Source organism: Eleginops maclovinus, chromosome 9, assembly GCF_036324505.1.
Source record: "Eleginops maclovinus isolate JMC-PN-2008 ecotype Puerto Natales chromosome 9, JC_Emac_rtc_rv5, whole genome shotgun sequence".
Taxonomy (NCBI): Eukaryota; Metazoa; Chordata; class Actinopteri; order Perciformes; family Eleginopidae; genus Eleginops; species Eleginops maclovinus.
The window spans coordinates 27,297,230-27,320,746 of NC_086357.1; the positions used below are offsets into that span (position 1 = coordinate 27,297,230).

Genomic DNA, 23,517 nt, shown 5'->3' on the forward strand with positions numbered 1-23,517 from the left:
CCAACATTAGCCGCCTTTAGCTTAGCGGTGGAGACGTGAAGTCATGTGACCGTGCTGTAGTTCCTTTATAGCCCAACATTAGCCGCCTTTAGCTTAGCGGTGGAGACGTGAAGTCATGTGACCGTGCTGTAGTTCCTTTATAGCCCAACATTAGCCGCCTTTAGCTTAGCGGTGGAGACGTGAAGTCATGTGACCATGCTGTAGTTCCTTTATAGCCCAACATTAGCCGCCTTTAGCTTAGCGGTGGAGACGTGAAGTCATGTGACCGTGCTGTAGTTCCTTTATAGCCCAACATTAGCCGCCTTTAGCTTAGCGGTGGAGACGTGAAGTCATGTGACCATGCTGTAGTTCCTTTATAGCCCAACATTAGCCGCCTTTAGCTTAGCGGTGGAGACGTGAAGTCATGTGACCGTGCTGTAGTTCCTTTATAGCCCAACATTAGCCGCCTTTAGCTTAGCGGTGGAGACGTGAAGTCATGTGACCATGCTGTAGTTCCTTTATAGCCCAACATTAGCCGCCTTTAGCTTAGCGGTGGAGACGTGAAGTCATGTGACCGTGCTGTAGTTCCTTTATAGCCCAACATTAGCCACCTTTAGTTTAGCGGTGGAGACGTGGAGTCATGTGACCGTGCTGTAGTTCCTTTATAGCCAACATTAGCCTCCTTTAGCTTAGCGGTGGTGACGTGAAGTAGTTGGATTATAGCTTAAACGTGTTTTTTGTCTGGAGATCATCCTGCTGAACAAAATGTGTTAGCAAAATAAATGTGTGTTTCCAACAGAGCTTATTTTCTGCAATGTCCCAAAACATACCATAATAATAATAAAATAGAATCCCTTTGGCTTTAATCAAGGGAGCCATTGTGATTCTGACTTCCAGGTCGGGCTTCAAAAATACATCCTCCCTGCACCACTGTATTCCAGAGCACATTATAACCTCCCCCTGAGAGCACTTATTCTCTCTTCTTCCGCTTGTTATTTAGAACTACCCGTTTCCAGGTGGTTCTTTGTATTTGTACGTAAGGAGAGTGCAGTACGGTTCTCGGGTGGCAACCCTGAATTTTTCCCTGATGGCTGAACAACACACAACCACCAATTAATTTCTACTTCAATTAAAGACTCGTCAAGGCCTAACTGCTGCTAAGTGGCATTGTACGTAGCTTCAAAATTACACCCTGCGACACAATTAGCACTGTGATCAGCAAAAGAGTGCTATGCAGCCTCATTACACAGGTTACACATTTTCTACTGCCCTACCTAAGTCTGTTACCACCCACACTGAAGGGGCTTTTTTTGTTCCAGGACAAAGGCTGATGGTCAGGTAAGCAGAGCTGCAGTGTAGTGCTTACCTGACCATGATGTGCTTTGTACTTCCCTTTGGTATTTAAAGCAAAGCACATCAACATGCTATTTGATACGGAACAGGATTGAAAATGTTTGGGATCAGACCAAAAGTGAATTTTTTCAGATTTCTTTTTTGACTTTGGTTTTAGAAAAATAATTTCAAACTTTTTTTTCTCCAGTTATTCAAAAACTTTATTTTTGGAAAATGTTTTTTAAAAACTGTTTTCAGAAATATTTTTTCTAAAACGTTTTTTTTAGAAAAATATGTAAAACTTTTTTTTCTGGTAAATTATTAAAAAACTACGGAGCCCGCGAAGGGTCATGTTGGTAAATATTTTTATTGCGTTCCCTCGCAATAGTTTTGCGTTCCCTCGCAATAGTTTTGCGAGGGAACGCAAAACTATTGCGTTCCCTCGCAATACCTTTTTGTGATCATTTTTTAAAGTCCAGGTTATCCATGGTGACTGAAATCCAAATCAACCGTGTAGCCTATTGTGAGGTTGGAAATACAGAGCCCTATTCAAGGGAGCACAAAAGTTATTGTGAGGAAAAAAGTAGCCTATTGCGAGGGAACGCAAAAGTTATTGCGAGGGAACGCAAAAAGCATTGCGTGGGAACGCAAAACTATTGCGAGGGAACGCAATGAAAATATTTACCAACGTGACCCTTCGCGGGCTCCGTAAAAAACGTTTCTTTTCGAAAACTTTTTTAAAAATAATTTAAAAGCGTTTTTTTTTCAGAAACATGAAAATGATTTTTAAGTTGTATTTTCTGAAAAACATTTTATTTCCCATGATTTTTTTTATGATAACAAAAACACAGGTACTCGACGGCAATAGCAACATGCTAATCCCACCAAACACAGAGCTAGCAAAGACGCGGGTGCTAACGAACTAAAGTGCCTCAGAGTTACGCTAAAAACAACCGAGCGACCGACCCGATCTAAGGAAGACTTGAGTGTCTGGATTTCACTTTGTTAAACATCACTAAGCAATCCATTCCATAAATCACTGTAATGTGTTTTGACCCGCGGCGACCTTGTTGTCTCCGGTGACGTCGGCTCGTTAACTCCTATAAAAGCTGGTGTGATTACACATTCACTGTTGAGGTGACGGGGTTAGCGGAGGGTCCATTGACTTCCAATCAGGTCTTTTCTCCTGCGTGTTGCACAAATAATCAACCACTATATGTAGAAAATAGGATGTCATTGTAGTTCAGTTCATCTGTTCTCTGTAGGTTGGATGCGGTGGTTGTGGATGAAGTTGTTCCTGCTGGTCTCATTTTGTTATTGCTGTACAGGTCCACTTGATGTCACGTGTCTAAATGAGCCATTCATGGTTTGAAAGTGGGTACTAAACTATGAATGATGATGGGAAATGCTATTTTAATAACCTCTTTGTGTGCTTATTGTGACCTCCACGTTCTTGCTTTCCGTTTCACTGCATGAGCATCACTCCTGCTGAACATACATTACCAATGCTAATGAGTTGCACACAAGCCTAATTTATTAGAAACAGGGTCACAGAATTCCACCGTAATATAATGAAGTGTATACTGCAGATCATTTTTCTGATCTAAGTTAGATTTATATTTTCAGTGATATTCTCTTTTGAAACCTAGGTTATCGGTTCAATAGGATCAGAAAAACACTGACTCCTTCTTCTCTTTGTCTGATTTGAAGTTCTGCGGTGAGCCTGATCATACTGTATAAGACGTTATCCTTTATATTTGTTCCTTTTGGAGATGAACTAAAGAAAGCTTTGATATTTTTAGTATTATCGATCTCTTTTAAGTACAATAAAATGTCTGCATTTCGCATCCTTTTTTAATACCTAAACCACAATCGTTTCCCCACATCAGTAGTTTTATTCATGGTTTAAATAAATGGGGAGATTGGGAGGATCTGACTCAGTTTAGGCGTAGACCCAGTGCCGCCTCCGAGATGAACCTGATTATCAAGGGTGCAAAAGGTATAAACACTTAGCACTACAATTTGCATTAATGCATGCAACGGTTTCAGATGACAGACGTCCTGTCTCTCTCAAACCCACACTTGACGTCGAGCTATGGGCCTCGCAAGTCGCCCAGGGCCGATCAAAGTTTGACTGCCGCACGATGATTGGCTGCTGACGATTGTGGTGAAATGTAATTGATTAAAAGAGGACGTCTATAATGAGCTGATCAATGCAGCTATAGAGTGAATGAATGTATACCCAGTCTTCCTGCTTGAACTTGCACTGGGTTTCATTTGGTGATGTGTCTGATTTGCAGACTGAGAGACTTATGTTTTATAAAAGTTTTAAGAAAGCCACATATTACTTTCAGAATCTCTAACCTTTTGCTTAATTTATTTTTAGAGCCTAACCCGGTGCATTCTCCTCCCCAGGTGTGTGTGATTATGAATAAAGTGCTTTCTGAGCAGCAGCCTCAGCAGGCTTTCTGCAGAAGTGTCCTCTCGTGCACCATCTGTTAGCACGTTAGCCGAGTGCTGACACGCAGACTGGCAGGTGGAGAAATTCTCGCTGAGGGCTAAATTGGCCGAGACACAAAGACTGGTAATGTGAAATGATGGGGAGCTGTACGCAGTGTGGATGTGAGCGCTGGTGGCGGCAGTGTGTCACAGCTGTCACTTAGCCGCTCTGAAAGTCCAGGAGCTAAGTGACAGATTTACTCCGAGCATGGAATCATGGAGAGCAGCAGAGCCGGGGAAACCAGGGAGATCCTGCCGGAGGAGATGGAGCCGATATTCATTCCTTTGTGTGTGTTCACTGCAAAGAGGAATGTGTTGGTGTGTGTAGATGATGTGCTGGCTGAGGCCATTGTTGGCGTAGTGATGCATAAATGGAATGATCAGGATCAGAAATCAAATGAAAAAAAACCTCCATTTAAATATTAAAAAAGGATCAAAATAATGTTGAAATTGGGTTTTTGTAACAATTAATGATGGAGTCTATTAAATAAATTAAATCCTAATAAAATCTAAATGTTTATACAAACATAAGAATGTAACAAGTGAATATGAATGAATTGAATTGCAGTACTTTTCATTTAAAAGTACTGCAATATGAACAACAGTGCAATAACTTTTGGTTTGCAAACACAGTAGCAGTTAAAATATGTATTAATTAATGTCATCAAATCAAGTATAAAACCAAAGTTAGTTCACACTATCTTTAACGTTTTATGATAATTATAGAAAACACCAGTTACCCTCAGAGTCCACTGATAAGGAAATGCAACTTTCTGCGCTTTGCATTAAGCCCGCCCCCTATGATCTCATTGGTTGAGGCGCGTGACGACATCCATCCTAAACCGAAGAGTAACAGACTTTAAAAAATAATACCATTTTTTGGTTGATGTGGCCAGGGAAAGGAGAGTTTGGGGCTCTCTGCTGGCGCTGTTACCTCCGACACCCTGACGGAAAAGTGGGAGAAGACGGATGGATGAAAATCACTGTCGGCGTTAATTAATTAATGGGTTAGCGATAATAACACGTTAACCTGCCCAGCCCTAATTTAAACACACTGCTCTACAATATAAATCAGCACAACATATTTAAACATGCAATATCAAAATAAACTTGATCTATTTAAGTCATTCCTGCACCTCTCTATTCCCATTTAAACTCAGGATTTCCACAAAGCTGTGGTGGGGGAAAAGGTTTATATTTAGCTGTGATTGAATCCTTATAAAGTAATGCAACCCCCCACTGCTAATCACACACCGGCTCCTCCTCTCTGTGTCCGCCTGTGTTTCCTGCTCAGCTGCTGATGAGGTTTTTTTCATGTGCGGGATTATCTTCCAGCTCGAGTTAGATAGGAAACATTGGAGTTTGGGGATGGAGCTCCACAGCGCTTCATCTTGGTCACATCAGGGGTAGAAGCAGCGCTGGTTTATCAGTTAATTGCATTCATCTGCCTGCACAGTTGTAATTCACTTCTTAATTAGTTGGCAGGAGTGAAAACCGGCGGGGATAAGAGGGATTGAAAACCCGCAGACTACCGTGAACTTCCTCGAGTATTCAACTTGAAGCTGCGGTTGCATTTCAAAATCATTGACATGCATTATTTCTGCATTCAGGAGACACGCATGGAGGTGTTTATTGTAATGAAGACTAATGAGCGATTCATGTTAACGAGCACGGAAGCAGCTCTATTCCCTCTGAACAACAAAGAGTCATCGATCTGACGGAGGTGCAGGTACCGGACCGGGCCTCAACGATGGTTTTGATCAATAACCTCTCTTTCTTTTCTCTCCACAGTGAAACCAACTGTTATAGATGTGGGCATATTTGTGAACAGCATTGGACCCGTGTCTTCAATCAATATGGTAAGACAATCATTTGTTTACACTCATACAGCTCTCCATCTGTCTTCATGATGTCTGAAACCAGAGCCCAGTCTGCTCTGATTGGTTGGCTGGCCGGCTCTGTCGTGATCGGTCAACCGCTTTGAGATGTCCCGCCCCTTAGCCTATCACGTACAATGTGTTGGAACGCTAGCCAATAGGAGGGGACATTTGAGCCTTTTTAGACCATTTACATGCACTAAAACCTACCTCCCATCCCGTTGCTTTTCTTTGATGGACCTCTTGCGATGCTAACCTTCGGCTTGGCCTTCTAAAAAGTGTCATATCTGCAAATTATATCCACATAAAGCAACGTCATGTGCTTTTGCGTGTTGAGGGCATACTCAAGAAATCTACACCCCTCTGTGTGACAAGCTAATTTTAAGCCCCATTGTTGGAGAAGAATTCATATGCAGTATCAGCTGTCGTACTCTTATTGTTTCTAATTACAATGCAGAGTATAATCCTGGGTTTCATGACTCCCTTTGCCGGGAGACAGATGGTGATTAATTTCCTCCGCTTTAGGGAATAACGCCTGAAGAAATGACATAACTCCCACATCCAAGGAACAATCAGACAGAGAAGTATTCTGAAAGTTTGAATGAAAGGGGCTTATTAATGTCCAGCTTTGCTTCCAGGGTTTCTGATATAACTGCACACATGCTGAGCTTTGATAGCCTGAACCTACCAGACTCTCGTACTACATTTCATTTGTACAGACAGTCTGGGCACTCCCCATTGACAAGTGTTTTTTACTTGAAGGCAGGTACTCTGTTGAAGTTCAAAACTATGGGATCTGCTCAGTGCCACTCTGGATCTGCCATAACCAATGGCTTACGATTGGTCGTGACTTCTGTCATGCGTGGCAGCGTTGCCACAACAGACCGAATGGCTTCACTCGCATCTTTCTCCGCCGCCATCGCTGAACTACAACTCAAACTCGCGCACGACCTCAACGTCATCGTTCTCAGCCACTCCCTCTGTTCGCTGATTGGACAGGGAAAGATTGGCCGGAGAAAACCCGCTAATATACCAAAAACCCCAGACCTAGAACTGAAGGGAAATGAAAATTGAGCGGAAGTACGTCGGAAGGCGGAGCCAGGCTAGAGGTTTGAGTCCTCTGCAGAAAACCAGCTTCACTCAGAGCAAACCCCTGACCTCTGATTGTCTTTAACACATGGGGACGTCTTTCATGTTTGTTGCACCTCTTACTTTGACTACAGTATCTGCTGCCTGAGCCAAACTGACTTTTAGAAGCAGTGCTTAGTCCGATATCTGCTCTTCTCACCCATAGATCTGGGTATTTTTTCGAGGAATCCATAAATATGAAGCCTTTTCCTATGAGAATAATATCACCGGGGGACTTTGAGTGATTTATAATTACCGCTTGTTTGTGTTGCGTATGTAAGACACGTTTACTGACACCAGAATATGAAAGCTCTAATTTTTAGAAAATGTAATATCATAGAAATCTATTATAAATGTTATTAAATGATGAACCTTTTATATTATTACAAATAAAAATACTTCTCTTAAATGCCAACCTTACCTTCTTAAAAGCATGAATATTTGGTAGTGTTACATTTATATGAACCCAATAAAAGAAACATGCTAATGTCACATCTGAGTTTTGAATGCTAACATAGTTTTCTTTAAATGAGATACCTTCATTTATTGTTAGTTGCTCGGGAAGGGGGATTTTCCTCCAGTGATGCTGGTTTCTTCTTTGGGACAGAAGCTTTGAGTAGGCTATAGTCTCAGTTAGCATTAGCATTGCTAATACGGTATACAGATTTGCATCCAGACAGTATTATTTTTGTGTGTTTGCAGAAACAAACATGATTAATCAATTCTGAGAATGTCAGTACTGGAACTATAACAGCATTGTGGCAGCTTCTTTTCAATCTCCTGCTGCACACACACACACACACACACACACACACACACACACACACCACCTTTACGGCTAACTAGGCTATAGGCTCGCTCAGCATTAGCATTGCTATGACTCGATCTGCTGTTTCCCACTTTCTACAGAAATAGACAAAATAAAGTTATTTATTGAAACGTAAAAACATAAACTAAAACGTCCAATAAAATATAAAACAAACAATATAATAAAACACATTTAGAGTTTCAAAAGGAGTGAACATAACTGGGAGAAGGCAGACTCTCTGTGTTTCTGGAAAAGCTATTTTTACACTTGTGGGTCACACAGTGTCCAAAGCAACCTTCTATAATCCAGGACCTCCTGCCAAACCAGAAGCCAGACCAGAAGCTGGAGCCAGTGGGGTCCCGATACTAACCCCCCACCGTGGGGAGAGCTATCACACACTGTCCAAGAAACACACAGTCCATGCCAGTTCATTTCCCCCTGTGTTAGCGAGCTGCTGGCAGGAAGTCTGCAGCCTCTTATTTTCCGCTTGCAGCTCAATATTAATGTGTAATGTTCCTGATATTTGCAGCTTGCTGTAATTGTTTGGCTCCCACCTGCAGGGAGGGAAATCAACCTTGGAATATTGTTATTTACTTCATAACAATGTCCCTTCTACAGGTGTGTCTAATGCAGTGGTGAAAGGTAACTTGGTACAGACATTTAGAAGCCATAATCCCCATTTTACCGACTTCAATTATACATCTCCTAATAATCACACTTAAGATATCCAGCAGCAGTATCTACAGTCCTTCAGACACATTTACCAGCTGTGATGCACATGAACGCATCAACAATCATAATACAAACAATATGATTCTGAACTGGTGCATAACGCTCCTCTTTGGTCCTTTGGAGAATATCATGATGTCAATACTTCTGTAGTTTTACTTTAAAGAGTCCTCTCCTGCTGATGTTCAGGTGTATATCCGTATGTAGAGTCTCTACTTTAAAGAGTCCTCTCCTGCTGATGTTCAGGTGTATATCAGTATGTAGTGTCTCTACTTTAAAGAGTCCTCTCCTGCTGATGTTCAGGTGTATATCAGTATGTAGTGTCTCTACTTTAAAGAGTCCTCTCCTGCTGATGTTCAGGTGTATATCAGGATGTAGAGTCTCTACTTTAAAGAGTCCTCTCCTGCTGATGTTCAGGTGTATATCAGTATGTAGTGTCTCTACTTTAAAGAGTCCTCTCCTGCTGATGTTCAGGTGTATATCAGTATGTAGAGTCTCTACTTTAAAGAGTCCCCTCCTGCTGATGTTCAGGTGTATATCAGTATGTAGAGTCTCTACTTTAAAGAGTCCTCTCCTGCTGATGTTCAGGTGTATATCAGTATGTAGAGTCTCTACTTTAAAGAGTCCTCTCCTGCTGATGTTCAGGTGTATATCAGTATGTAGTGTCTCTACTTTAAAGAGTCCTCTCCTGCTGATGTTCAGGTGTATATCAGTATGTACTGTCTCTACTTTAAAGAGTCCTCTCCTGCTGATGTTCAGGTGTATATCAGTATGTAGAGTCTCTACTTTAAAGAGTCCTCTCCTGCTGATGTTCAAGTGTATATCAGTATGTAGAGTCTCTACTTTAAAGAGTCCTCTCCTGCTGATGTTCAGGTGTATATCAGTATGTAGTGTCTCTACTTTAAAGAGTCCTCTCCTGCTGATGTTCAGGTGTATATCAGTATGTAGTGTCTCTACTTTAAAGAGTCCTCTCCTGCTGATGTTCAGGTGTATATCAGTATGTAGAGTCTCTACTTTAAAGAGTCCTCTCCTGCTGATGTTCAGGTGTATATCAGTATGTAGAGTCTCTACTTTAAAGAGTCCTCTCCTGCTGATGTTCAGGTGTATATCAGTATGTAGCGTCTCTACTTTAAAGAGTCCTCTCCTGCTGATGTTCAGGTGTATATCAGTATGTAGAGTCTCTACTTTAAAGAGTCCTCTCCTGCTGATGTTCAGGTGTATATCAGTATGCAGTGTCTCTTTATGTCTCTCATCCTGTCTGTCCTGCAGCTCCTTTTTTCACCCTCTGTCTGAAATCAGAGCCCAGTCTGCTCTGATTGGTTAGCTGGACGACTCTGTTGTAATTGGTCAACCCCTTAAAGATGTCCCACCCCTTAGCCTTACAATGCAACGTACAATGTGTTGGAGCACTAACCAATAGGAGCGTGAGTGTTCTATGGTGATGTCACAATGTCACAGAAGTAAACAAAGTCAAATGGAGGCGTTTCAGGCAGGGGGGGGGGGAATGTGTGAACTCTGGGATTCAAGCCTTTGCAGACCATTGACATGCAAACCAGCCTATAGAACACACTACAGGAAAGGGAAACCCCCAACAACAGAAAAGGGACCCTTAAAACAAATCCATAATTAACTTTTTCCTTTATTTTCTGATTTTAAGGAAGTTAGGGTGAACCCTCCTGGCCAGTTTAATACGCCTTTGGTGTTATAAAGACAGACTCATCGTTTGTGCAGATTATTGTGACCCAAAACCTGCAGAGAATGAATGCATGTGCTTCCCTTTTGATTGCTTTAAACGAGCTTCATAAAATCTCTCACTGATAAAGTTGAAGACATTAGTTGAGTGAAATGTCCGAGGGCAGAATCGTGAAAGGTCCACTAAGACTGACAGAGACAAAAGGCTTCTTGTTTTTTCACATGTTCCTCATTTGCAGTCCTGGCCGCCGCGGCACAGACATCCCATTTTAATTTCTCCTTGATGGCGTGAAATGTCAACCAATGTTTTAACACAATGGGAGTGCTGTAACCTTTAAACTGTGGAGAGAGCAGGAGCCAGCTTCTGTGACGAACGCATCAATAATACATTCAGATTTGGGTTTATCTCTCCCTGCCATCTTGAAAGGCAGTTTCCGGAGGTAGAAAAGCTTTAAAGAAAAACCTTTTAAATAAAGAGGCGCTCCCCGAACACCGTGCTGTTTGTTTGATGTTTGTTGTTGAGGACAGCTGATGATGTCAGAGGTTAATTGGATTAATTGACCTGTGAAACATAAATAATGCACAACAAAAACAACTGCGTGACATTAAGATCCCCCTGCAGGGCAGAGCAGCCTGTTGTTAACAAACTACATCCATTTATTTATTTACTACACAAAGGGTCAAGGGGGAGAAGAGCCTTTCCCAGCATGCAGCGGGGCAAAGGAACACTATGCAATAGAGTGGTGCAGGAATGAGTCATAAACCAAGTGATGGATAATGTCTGTGTGCGTAAAGAAATTCAACTTTTACCAGCTTTAACAAACATGATGCATCAAAAGTCATTATCCAGATTCTGAAAACAGTTACCTACAGCAAACACTTTTACTTTTGGATCTTAAAGAGGACATTCTGCTCATCAGGTTCATATTAGTACTTTTTTTTCTCTACTGTGAAATGTCTCCCTGTGCTGGAAACCTCTGCACCTCTGTTCACCCTTTGTCTGAAACCAGAGACCAGTTTGCTGTGATTGGTTATATGCTTAGTGATGTCCCGCCCCTTGGCCTATCACATACAAGATATTGGAGCACTAGCCAATAGGAGCGTCAGTGTTCCATAGTCTCCCAATTTTTGTGCCTTTCTATTTTCTTTTCAAACTTCAGATTTTTTTTCCAAATTTCAACTTTTTAGAATTTTCGACTGTTTCTTCTAAATTATCACTTTTTCCCTAAAAGATCTGACTTTTGTTCAAAATTCTGAAATGTTCTCTGAATGTTGACTTTTCCACATTTTCGATTATTTATTTATTTTTACTTTTTCCCCAAAAATCAAAAAAAAAATCTGATTTCTGACTTTCTAAATTTCGACGTTCAAAAATGTCCCACGTGTTTCTCATTATTCTAATTCCTTCATTTGGCCCTAATCATCTTCTTTTAAGGATCCACTTTTTGTCTCATAATTTCTTCTTCTGTTTTTTTCCCCAAAATGTTGACTTTTTTGAATTTCTGTTTTTCTTCTAAATGATCACTTTTACCTAAAAACATTCACAGACAAAAGATTCAGATAAATGACTTCAATGCGTTATTATTCAGTGCTGGAAAATCAATAGCTTTGTAATTTAAAAATCAGCAGATCAACTCCCCTCGTCCCGCCTCTGACGCCGGTTCTCTTTTCGTGGTGTTTTCTTGCAATACCCTGAAGTCACACTGTACCGTAACAAACTACGCGTGGCTTGATAAAAGCAGCAGCTGCACAGCTCACACCAGGTGTAGGCGGAGAGTTTGTCTCCTCATGATGGATGACCTTTAGTTTCCTGTAAGGAGGACATGCAGAGAGACATGCAGAGAGACCCGCAGCTGAAGGAGGAGCAGGAAGTCTCTGAGCTCAGTGCAGATACAGCATGTTCTGCTGCATAATCCTCAGCTGCACCCCGGAGACGATGCTCTGCCCCAGTTTACTGTTTCTGGAGCAATGACCCAGACTTTAAGAAGTTAACTATCTCAGTTTAATAAACCAGATTATATCGGGGGGTTTATTTGCCTTTAATGTGAATATTCTGAATATTTCACGCCTTGGGCTTTGAACCAGAACACTTCCTTTATCCTGGGGGAAATTGAGTTTCGTGACACTCGCTCCACTGGACAGAAAAAAAGAGATTAAAAATGTTATATATATTTATAAAAACACAACAAGTTAAGTTTGCAATACAAACATAAACTTAATTTAAATATTTATTTAAACTTACCACGTTGAAAAATGTGCAATAAAAGCATTACACATATTATTTAAATAAACATAAGAACTTAAAGTAAAAGGTGCAATAAAAAAAAGAAGTCAAATTTAATTCAAAATAATAGGTGCAATTTTAAATAGATAAAATAAAACTCAAATATTATAATAAAGAAGGTGAAGTAGTAAAGATAAAGGTAAATGAAAATGAGTTTATAGTATTTGTAATAAAAACAAAATGAAATGAAATATTTACGTAAACTTGAAAGTACGAGTTTAAAGTAAAGGTCCAAAAAAAGATCAAATAAAATAAAGATATTTATAAAAAACATCAGAAATTAATAATAAAATGTGGACATTATACTACAACATAACAGGAAGGGTTAAAAAAAAGAAGAAATGTAAAAATTCTGGAGTAAAAATGACGTTGTGTGAAGCCATAAAATCTACTGGAGAAAAACATACGTAAAATACAGTGAAAAAGTAGAGTTGATTTCAAGGTTTCAAGGTTTTATTTGTCATATGCACAGCAGATACAGCGTATATGTTGGCAATGAAAATCTTATGTCGCGTGCTCCTCCAACAACTCAACATACATGGTGCAAATAAGATAAATAAAAAAGTAGAGTTGAGTATCTTTTCACTGATACGGTGTTCCTTAACCAACCAAAAAGCATTAAGATACATAATATATGCGTTTCTTAAACAGCCACAATAACTGCAGCCCTGTCTGCACCTGTTATTATCAACACAATGTGAAATACAGACCTTGATAATGTATAAAACACACAATTCCTTGCAGGGGAAACCTTAAGAATTGGGTTTTGTTTGGCCTGCATATACATAACGTCATGATTAAATATGTCCTACCTCCCACCCGGTCTCCAGTTCATCCATAAAATCTGCAGAAATCATTACTAAAGCCTTGTTTACAGGAGGACTCATGAAGGTCAGTGGAATAAGGAATAAGCCTCGCTGTGTTTGCAAAGAAATGAAAAGCTGGTCATCATGGCCGCCTCGACGTCTGATTTAAATTCTGCTCATTTTTAAACGTTCGAGCAAACTGGTGGATAATTCCCCACATATCAGAGTCCACATTAAGCCATGTGCCGTTTCTCAATAATGAGTCATTTGTCCACATGATTGATGGGAGAAATATTCCATTATAAGAGTAAATGTGTTCAGACTCAACACCTTTTAGACAGGAGAGGATTATAATTGAGTATTTCACTTTCCATTTCTTTCCATTTCATGTGGAAAGACATTTTATTACATAGAAATCCTAAAAATAGAAGATTTAAATAATTAGTTGAGGACTGAATTACTTAAACCAGATGAAATACAACTTATATGACCACTCTGTACATAGCTATTAGCTATAAAGGAACTACAGCACGGTCACATGACTTCACGTCACCACCGCTAAGCTAAAGGAGGCTAATGTTGGGCTATAAAGGAACTACAGCACGGTCACATGACTTCACGTCACCACCGCTAAGCTAAAGGCGGCTAATGTTGGGCTATAAAGGAACTACAGCACGGTCACATGACTTCACGTCACCACCGCTAAGCTAAAGGAGGCTAATGTTGGGCTATAAAGGAACTACAGCACGGTCACATGACTTCACGCCACCACCGCTAAGCTAAAGGAGGCTAATGTTGGGCTAAAAAGGAACTACAGCACGGTCACATGACTTCACGTCACCACCGCTAAGCTAAAGGAGGCTAATGTTGGGCTATAAAGGAACTACAGCACGGTCACATGACTTCACGCCACCACCGCTAAGCTAAAGGAGGCTAATGTTGGGCTAAAAAGGAACTACAGCACGGTCACATGACTTCACGTCACCACCGCTAAGCTAAAGGAGGCTAATGTTGGGCTAAAAAGGAACTACAGCACGGTCACATGACTTCACGCCACCACCGCTAAGCTAAAGGAGGCTAATGTTGGGCTATAAAGGAACTACAGCACGGTCACATGACTTCACGCCACCACCGCTAAGCTAAAGGAGGCTAATGTTGGGCTAAAAAGGAACTACAGCACGGTCACATGACTTCACGCCACCACCGCTAAGCTAAAGGAGGCTAATGTTGGGCTATAAAGGAACTACAGCACGGTCACATGACTTCACGTCACCACCGCTAAGCTAAAGGCGGCTAATGTTGGGCTATAGAGGAACTACAGCACGGTCACATGACTTCACGTAACCACCGCTAAGCTAAAGGAGGCTAATGTTGGGCTATAAAGGAACTACAGCACGGTCACATGACTTCACGTCACCACCGCTAAGCTAAAGGAGGCTAATGTTGGGCGTGATGACGTTTAGTCGTCTACTTTAGAAACTTGTAAGCAAGCGGTGTTTTTAAATTCAGCAGTTGGGTATTTACTGACGTATTTTATTTGGTAAAATATAACATAACATCTTTTCAGCTTATAGGGTTAGGGCTCGGGCTAACAACCAAGAACACAATCAAAAGTGCTAAAATTCTGACTGATTTCCGAGTTAAGGACTCAATCCTGCACAACTCTATACAGTTTGTACTTCCACAAGTAATACAACACCCATCAGGTCCTCAGGAAACCATTAGTTCTTGTTCAGTTTGAAGCAGTACATCATGTGGAGCTGTTCCCACTGTGCAGCTGTGATTTCACTGAGAGTGTATACACAGAACCTCTACATCAGTGAGCTTAATATAGCAGCTCCTCTGAGGCGGCTGAGGTGAAAGACCTATTCTGTTCTCAGCAAAGTGGCTGAAAGCATCTGCAGGGGGGGGGGGGGGGAGTGATCGATTCTCTTACAGCAAATGTCTTTCTATCATAACATATTACACATGTTTATATCTTAAATGATCCCAACCCAGATCTCCTGATTCATGTCCAGATGTGATTTCTCCAGCTGAATTGATTTCTATTTATTTCATTTTCAGCACTTTTCCCCCCGGTCATTAGATGCTGCATAGTGTTTCATTTCCTTAAAGCCATTAAAGGTCACGAGCCCCCAGTGCTTCTCCTGATTACAGCCTTCATCCTAATTGGGAAGCTATGTGAACTGGTGCTGAGACTTGATAAAAGGTCACATTTATTCCAGGCGGTGGAGGATGGAGACTATTATTAATTTCATTGTATTGCAAATCTGTATTGAGGGACCCTAAGAAACTCAACTGTTGCTGAAGAGATTTCTCTGAGCCAGTTGATGCCCCACCGAGCACCGGAGAAGTTCCAAAGTAAGGACTAGTCTTTAATTACAACCACCTGGCAATCTGAGACAGTAGACCTCCATCAAGGCCATTCAGGTGCTCTTCAGATGGTCCCATTTCAACAGTTGGGAATTCATTCTTACCACTTTGGGGTTCATGAGCTTTAGGTCCAGTTTTGCATAAGCCCCGCCTCCGATCGGCAGCGTCACATATACTTATACGTGTTTCATTATTTACAGTATGTGTAAGGGCAACACACTGTGAATCTATGAAGCACACACTCTCCTTTATGTGTTTACCCTCAGGTGATTGTATGGGACAGTTCATGTGTCTGAGTGCAGCTACTCCTGGATGTGTGTTCAGAATGTACATTGACTCCTGGGAAGTGTGTGTGATCAACATGACTTTACAACCACCACTCACATACAGTATATACTGTATAAAAAACACTGTATCACTCAATGACTTATATGCAATGTATATATACCGTAAATAGCTGTGCCTTTTATACTACCCCCTTTTATACTTTCACCTGGCTTATCTGTTATTGCTTCTGGATATGCATCTTGTAAATCGTGTAATTTATAGTTATTAAAATGTTATCTTTAATGCTTTTATGCATGCTTCTTGAGAGATATTAAGCTGTCTTTGGTTCTTTGCTGCAATGATTGTAAACTTCCCCTCTGTGGCACGAATACAGGTAATCTGATTCTGAAATGCTACTGTTAGCACTCAAGCTTAGCTGTGAGGTGAGGCGTGTCCAGTGAATTCTTTTATCCTTCTATAAAGTGTGTGTCATCTCAAAATGAAAAGTCTATTTATCTGGTGAAGCTGCTCCCTCAGTTCATGTTTTACTGGACAAACTTCAAAACCAACATTTCTCTCAGAAAAGAAAAAAATAATTGATGTCAGATTTGAGTTTTAAGCTGATTTCTATCTGCAGTCCCGAGGCACAGAAATCAATTAACAGACACTGTCAACACGTGTCTGTTAACAATGTAATGTAAATTGTTAATCAACGCAACTATAAAGACAGCAAATATAAGGGAACGCATTAATCGTGCTCTTAAAGTCTTTTGATTTGCTCTCTCAGGAATACCAAATCGACATCATCTTCGCCCAGACGTGGACGGACAGCCGCCTCAGATACAACAGCACCATGAAGAAACTGACTCTGAACAGCAACATGGTTGGAATGATTTGGCTTCCCGACACCATCTTCAGAAACTCCAAGACCGCAGACTCCCACTGGATCACAATGCCCAACCAGCTGCTCCGGATATGGAACGACGGGAAGATACTCTACACCCTGAGGTAAATGGATTTAAGTTATTAATTGGCTAATTGGTTCCTGGTAAAGTGAAAGTAAAGGGTTTCAGGTCAAGATTTGCAATGTACCGTTGGAGCTTTTGCATATGTTGGCAATTGAGTTGCAACTGTTCTACTGCTGAATGATGAAGAAATGGAGGTTACTGTAGTTTAGGACACCGGGTTGGCCCTACTTTAAGATGTATTTAGTACTTGGACGCAGATCAAGCATTTCATTCGGGAAGAAGAGTCTTTAGAAGACCTTACAGAGTCCAAATCAGCAGCTGCACAAACTGTAGGAGTACAATACGGTGTAAATAAACCTCATGCTGCTTTATACCTGCGCTGTATTAAGCTCTATTGATTATGGTGTTGCTCATCAGTTTTCCAAAGCTCAAGGTGACTAAAGATGTTCAATTTACTATTCTACAAATCATCACACGTCAGAAGTTGCAGAAAGAACATTTTTTGTCTCTGTCTGACACAAATGAGTCAAAATATTATGGATATTTGTCCATTTATGAGCTACTGAAAAGGGTTTCAGACCTATTCATTTCCCCATGTTTGCAGAGTCTTTGTATGAACAGTTTGTACAAAAGACTTAAAGAGTTTTACTTCCTTTAGTCTTTCTGCGAAAACTCATCCTTTAAATATCATTTACTACATCGTTTTTACTCTTCAGAATGGTTTTGGGCTCCAGAAGTTCCTGTTCACTCAGTAATGTATTTCAATGAATGCATCATTATGGTTAGGGTTTCAGTATGTTATTGTCTGTAGCCTCTTTCATATAAAAACAGCCCTGAATCTCCATGTTTTCTGTGCAGTCAGACCATTTAAACCTGCCGTTGGGAATCAAAACACTTATCAATCGACCCATGAGTCTCTATTGCAGAGATAAGACATATTTGCAACATCCTGGGATGCCAACATGCTCCAGTAAGAACATGAAAACCATTAACCAGTGTCATTTGCGATGGTAAGTGCAAATTGGCTGCTTTTAAACTCTTCAACGGCTCTACCCTCCTGCCCTGAAGCTCTCTTTGTAATTAGAGCCGTGACATTATTTTAAACGGCTGCTTCAGTGACAACCGGCTCCACGCTGCCCTTCATCCTCCTGGCACTGGTCTTACGTTGTGAGACATTTCCAGAATTACTGATCACGTTTAAGGACTTTTCAGAGGTTCAGTAGTTGATATTGTACGTGTGAAAGGTAGAGGTATTTGCAGCACTATTATCCAACTCTGCGGTTATCATTTATTTTATACACGTGAAGTCATGTGACTGTGCCGTAGTTCCTTTATAGCCCAACATTAGCCGCCTTTAGCTTAGCGGTGGAGATGTGAAGTCATGTGACCGTGCTGTAGTTCCTTTATAGCCCAACATTAGCCGCCTTTAGCTTAGCGGTGGAGACGTGAAGTCATGTGACCGTGCTGTAGTTCCTTTATAGCCCAACATTAGCCGCCTTTAGCTTAGCGGTGGTGACGTGAAGTCATGTGACCGTGCTGTAGTTCCTTTATAGCCCAACATTAGCCGCCTTTAGCTTAGCGGTGGTGACGTGAAGTCATGTGACCATGCTGTAGTTCCTTTATAGCCCAACATTAGCCGCCTTTAGCTTAGCGGTGGAGACGTGAAGTCATGTGACCGTGCTGTAGTTCCTCTATAGCCCAACATTAGCCTCCTTTAGCTTAGCGGTGGTGACGTGAAGTCATGTGACCGTGCTGTAGTTCCTTTATAGCCCAACATTAGCCTCCTTTAGCTTAGCGGTGGTGATGTGAAGTCATGTGACCGTGCTGTAGTTCCTTTATAGCCCAACATTAGCCTCCTTTAGCTTAGCGGTGGTGACGTGAAGTCATGTGACCGTGCTGTAGTTCCTTTATAGCCCAACATTAGCCGCCTTTAGCTTAGCGGTGGTGACGTGAAGTCATGTGACCGTGCTGTAGTTCCTTTATAGCCCAACATTAGCCTCCTTTAGCTTAGCGGTGGAGACGTGAAGTCCTGTGACCGTGCTGTAGTTCCTTTTACTCATTCAGTCTAATTCTGACGAGCAGGCTCCATAAAACACTGTATTTGACCCGACAATATGTTTAAATATCCAAAACATTTCAGCACAAACAAAAGGTTTCTATGAACAAGTCAGAAGCTACAATCTTCCTCATGCAGCCTTATTGGTATTTATTCTGGCATTGGAAACTTTGCAGAGTAATTTCCGTTGGTGGCATGAGAGAAAGACAATGAAATGTCATCGGGTATTAAATGTGTATTGGCTTTGGTCGCTGAAACAGAGATGACATTTTGTGATACCCTCGCCTCTCCCACAGGCATTGCATTGTCCAGATAGCACGCTTTAATGAGGTTCAAAGATCGCTCTGAATTGACTGTGCTGAGTTAATTTTTCCTGCCTTGTGGGCTATTGGAACGAATGTTGATACTGTGTGCTAATTACTCTTATATTGGACTTTATCTCATGGGGACAAAACCATTAAAGAGGACCTGTTCTGTGTGGAAGAGAAACTCCCTCTGGATAGAACACAGGGATTTTAGCCTTTGCAGACCATTTACATGCACTAAAACATATAGAAAACACTACATGAAAGGGAACACACAAAAAGCATAATAGGGCCTCTTCGAAGGAAAGGTTAACCCCTGGTTTAACCACCAGAACGAGGTCCACAACGTACGTTTTTTTTAAAAGCTGATTGGTTTATAGAGGAAACACGAGCTCTTGAATCTCGAAGCTCATCGTTTGATTCCATCTTGTGTAAAGAGGTCAGGGACGCCTTAATGCTTCCGTCCTCTGTTCCCGTTCAGATAAGAGATGTAACGTTGCGTTCTCTAACTGCTTTTTAATTGAAGGTCAACAACGCACTGGCTGCATAATTACATCCACAGGTTTCTCTGGTCTTATGGGACGTCTGGCCTTTAGCTACATCACACACACACACACACACACACACACACTCCCCCTGAATCTGCACAGGATAATTGCTGTGGGCTGTTTTCTAAGAAGCTTGTTAATACAACCTCATAGTGCAGGTATAATGGAAGCAGAGCAGTGAAAAGAAAGCCTAGATATATAATGTCACATTGTTTCCAAACAATACAGCTGGTGTGTGTGTGTGTGTGTGTGTGTGTGTGTGTGTGTGTGTGTGTGTGTGTGTGTGTGTGTGTGTGTGTGTGTGTGTGTGTGTGTGTGTGTGTGTGTGTGTGTGTGTGTGTGTGTGTGTGTGTGTGTGTGTGTGTGTGTGTGTGTGTGTGTGTGTGTGTGTGTGTGTGTGTGTGTGTGTGTGTGTGTGTGTGTGTGTGTGTGTGTGTGTGTGTGTGTGTGTAGGCTGTCAGTCTGACATACTGCAATTACTTGGATTACATGTAACAGGATTACGCAATCAGGATACAAAAACCATTCCTTGTATTCCCTCATCAGCAGGATTACGATGTTACTAGGAAGGAATTCATTTGTTTTAAAAAACTGAGCACAAATATATATAATAAAACACACAAACTTTTTGAAATATATGAAAAACAGCTTAAAGAATTTGAAAAATTGCTCCTGAAAATAAGATGTGCAGCATATCAGAATTTAAAAGTGGAAAGTTTAAAGGCTTTGATACCTAGACACAGTATGAGAAGTAACCAGGGAGAAAAATGAGCACATATGAAAACGTATCAACTATTATTAAATATATAATGAAGCAATTTTTTAAATTAAGTTAAAAAAATGTTTGAAAAAAACCCGTAAAGAATAAATACTACACTAATTCAAATGAGTCATTTCTCTCTGTGATTTCGTTGGTTAGCTGACCAGCTCTCTTGCGATTGGTCAACCGCTTAGAAATGTCCCGCCCCTTAGCCATCACTTACAATGTGTTGGACCACCAGCCAATAGGAGCCTGAGTGATACCAAGTGACGTCACTATGTTCCTGAAGTAGTGTTGTAGTACCGGTCTCGAGACCACTTTTACGTGGTCTAGGTCTCGGTCTCGGACTCGAACTCGGACATCACCAATCTGGAAGGGATTTTTACGTCCTGTCCAGAGCATCCGGGGGGGGGTTTTGTAAATTCATGAAAATGTCCCCCCCCCCCCCCCCCCCCCCCCCCCCCCCCCCCCCCCCCCCCCCCCCCCCCCCCCGGTCTTGGTAGTGTCTTGGTCTCGTTAAGGCGGTCTCGACTCCATCACTATCCTGAAGTAAACAAAGGAGTCCAATGGAGGCGTTTGTTTGTGAGTGTGTTGGAGGGAAACACTGGGATTTTAGCCTCTGCAGACCATTCACATGCACACAACCTATAGAACGCAGGAGAGGGGAATCAAACCTCACAAACTGGTGGTGTTGTTTTTTCTTCCAGGCTGACGATAAACGCAGAGTGTCAGCTGCAGCTGCACAACTTCCCGATGGACGAGCACTCCTGTCCGCTCGTCTTCTCCAGCTGTGAGTACGCCTCAAGTGACACATTACCACATTCTCTTCTGTATTCATCGGCTGCTTATTTGGGTTTATTCGTTTGGCTCGTGGCCCCCTCCAAGTAAATGTGCTGGGTGTAGAACACATCGATTTTATTTAGTGGCTTAATGACTATTATGGCCACGGGACTTTCCTTTTATCTGTTTGTGTTACCTTTATTTTAGCAGGATAGCTTTCATTGAGATTAGAAGTTCAGCCAAGCATTTCAGACACAGCGGCTTCAAAGTCATTGAGAGTCTCTTTGAGTCTGCTTAAAGAAACCAGCTCTCTGAGTTCCTGTGAGAAGAAACAAGTCCTCAGAGGGAAGCCGATGAGATCCTGTGCATTTTCGGTGTATGTAGATCCTTAGATGAGGAGGAAGAGCACCAAGAATATCCTTTTAAATATAAGGTGTTTCAGTCTACGGGGGCTCAGGGAACACCATGCAACACAAGCGTGTACGTTAGGTATTATTATTACACAGCTCAGTTTAGTTTTAGGATTTTTGATCGGTCGAATTGGACGTTCTAGAGGTCTGGTTCTGATGCTCTGATCCTGGGACTACAGTATGTGCAGTCGTATCAATACGCAGAAAGAAGTCCGGTCGATTTAACGTCAGCTGTGGACAACGATGAACATTTTTAATATGAGTTAAGTTCTTTAATTTCATATTTACTCCATTTTTTTGGAAGTGATTTAATTTCAATAATAAGAAATATAATATTTATCGTTTTATTTTTTTCATTTTATGCTTTAAGTATATTGTATGTTGATTTGTTTTGGAGCCTTAAACTTATTCTATTGTACATTATTTCATTTTAATACTCTGTGCTCGATTTGATCTATTTTATATTTGTGTTTCTTGCTCATTCCTGCATCGTACTTGCACCTCTCAGTCTCTTGCACTATTGTATTTCCTTTTATGTTTTGGGTTCAGTGTGTTGCATTGTTGGAGGAGCCTTGGTCAAAAACTCGGTACTTATGGAGCATACGACAGTAAAGCTTTTGAGTGGTGGCGGATGTGCGGTGGATCGGTAGTGGTCTCGCAGCGATCCGTTATCAGGAGTCTTTATTGTGAGAAGACCTTGTGCGGCTTATTAGAGCTTAAGGCTCGCTGCTGCGCCTCATCTGCGTGTGGGCCCTTCCCGCTGGGATCCATTAAACCCATTTCCTTACCTGAGGACATCTGCAGGCATTACAACCGTTTCCATGCCGACGTCCCTGTTTTTCTGATTAAGGGAGATTTGCTCATCTTTAAAGCCATCACGCCTCTGGGATTGATTTAATTAACGGAGTACTGAGTAAGTATCACACACATTGCCTCAGCTCCTCTCAGCGCTTTGGCTTCTTTTAGCTTTTGGTTTTGGTTTTACTCTCAACACACTCATTCCAACTGGTGAAAGTGTAGAGCAGTAACTTAAAGGTATGTCGGTATTCTATTTCCCTTTCACATCGATCATTGTTTATAATTATCCTGATGCATATTTAATATTTAAAACTAATGTTCAGGTGTATATCAGTATGTAGCGTCTCTACTTTAAAGAGTCCTCTCCTGCTGATGTTCAGGTGTATATCAGTATGTAGAGTCTCTACTTTAAAGAGTCCTCTCCTGCTGATGTTCAGGTGTATATCAGTATGTAGCGTCTCTACTTTAAAGAGTCCTCTCCTGCTGATGTTCAGGTGTATATCAGTATGTAGTGTCTCTACTTTAAAGAGTCCTCTCCTGCTGATGTTCAGGTGTATATCAGTATGTAGAGTCTCTACTTTAAAGAGTCCTCTCCTGCTGATGTTCAGGTGTATATCAGTATGTAGAGTCTCTACTTTAAAGAGTCCTCTCCTGCTGATGTTCAGGTGTATATCAGTATGTAGTGTCTCTACTTTAAAGAGTCCTCTCCTGCTGATGTTCAGGTGTATATCAGTATGTAGCATCTCTACTTTAAAGAGTCCTCTCCTGCTGATGTTCAGGTGTATATCAGTATGTAGTGTCTCTACTTTAAAGAGTCCTCTCCTGCTGATGTTCAGGTGTATATCAGTATGTAGCGTCTCTACTTTAAAGAGTCCTCTCCTGCTGATGTTCAGGTGTATATCAGTATGTAGTGTCTCTACTTTAAAGAGTCCTCTCCTGCTGATGTTCAGGTGTATATCAGTATGTAGTGTCTCTACTTTAAAGAGTCCTCTCCTGCTGATGTTCAGGTGTGTATCAGTATGTAGAGTCTCTACTTTAAAGAGTCCTCTCCTGCTGATGTTCAGGTGTATATCAGTATGTAGAGTCTCTACTTTAAAGAGTCCTCTCCTGCTGATGTT

At 41.3% G+C, this 23,517-nt stretch overlaps 1 protein-coding gene across 2 annotated transcripts in view; it reads left to right on the forward strand.

Annotated features, from left to right (window-relative positions):
- Positions 1–23,517, forward strand: part of LOC134869035 (gamma-aminobutyric acid receptor subunit gamma-3) — a 47,208-nt gene that overhangs the window by 9,108 nt on the left and 14,583 nt on the right. For both annotated transcript variants that reach the window (XM_063890432.1, XM_063890433.1), the window contains exons 4-6: positions 5,602–5,669; positions 16,562–16,782; positions 21,119–21,201. In XM_063890432.1, the coding sequence (XP_063746502.1) occupies positions 5,602–5,669; positions 16,562–16,782; positions 21,119–21,201 (372 nt within the window). The remainder of the gene's footprint in view (positions 1–5,601; positions 5,670–16,561; positions 16,783–21,118; positions 21,202–23,517) is intronic.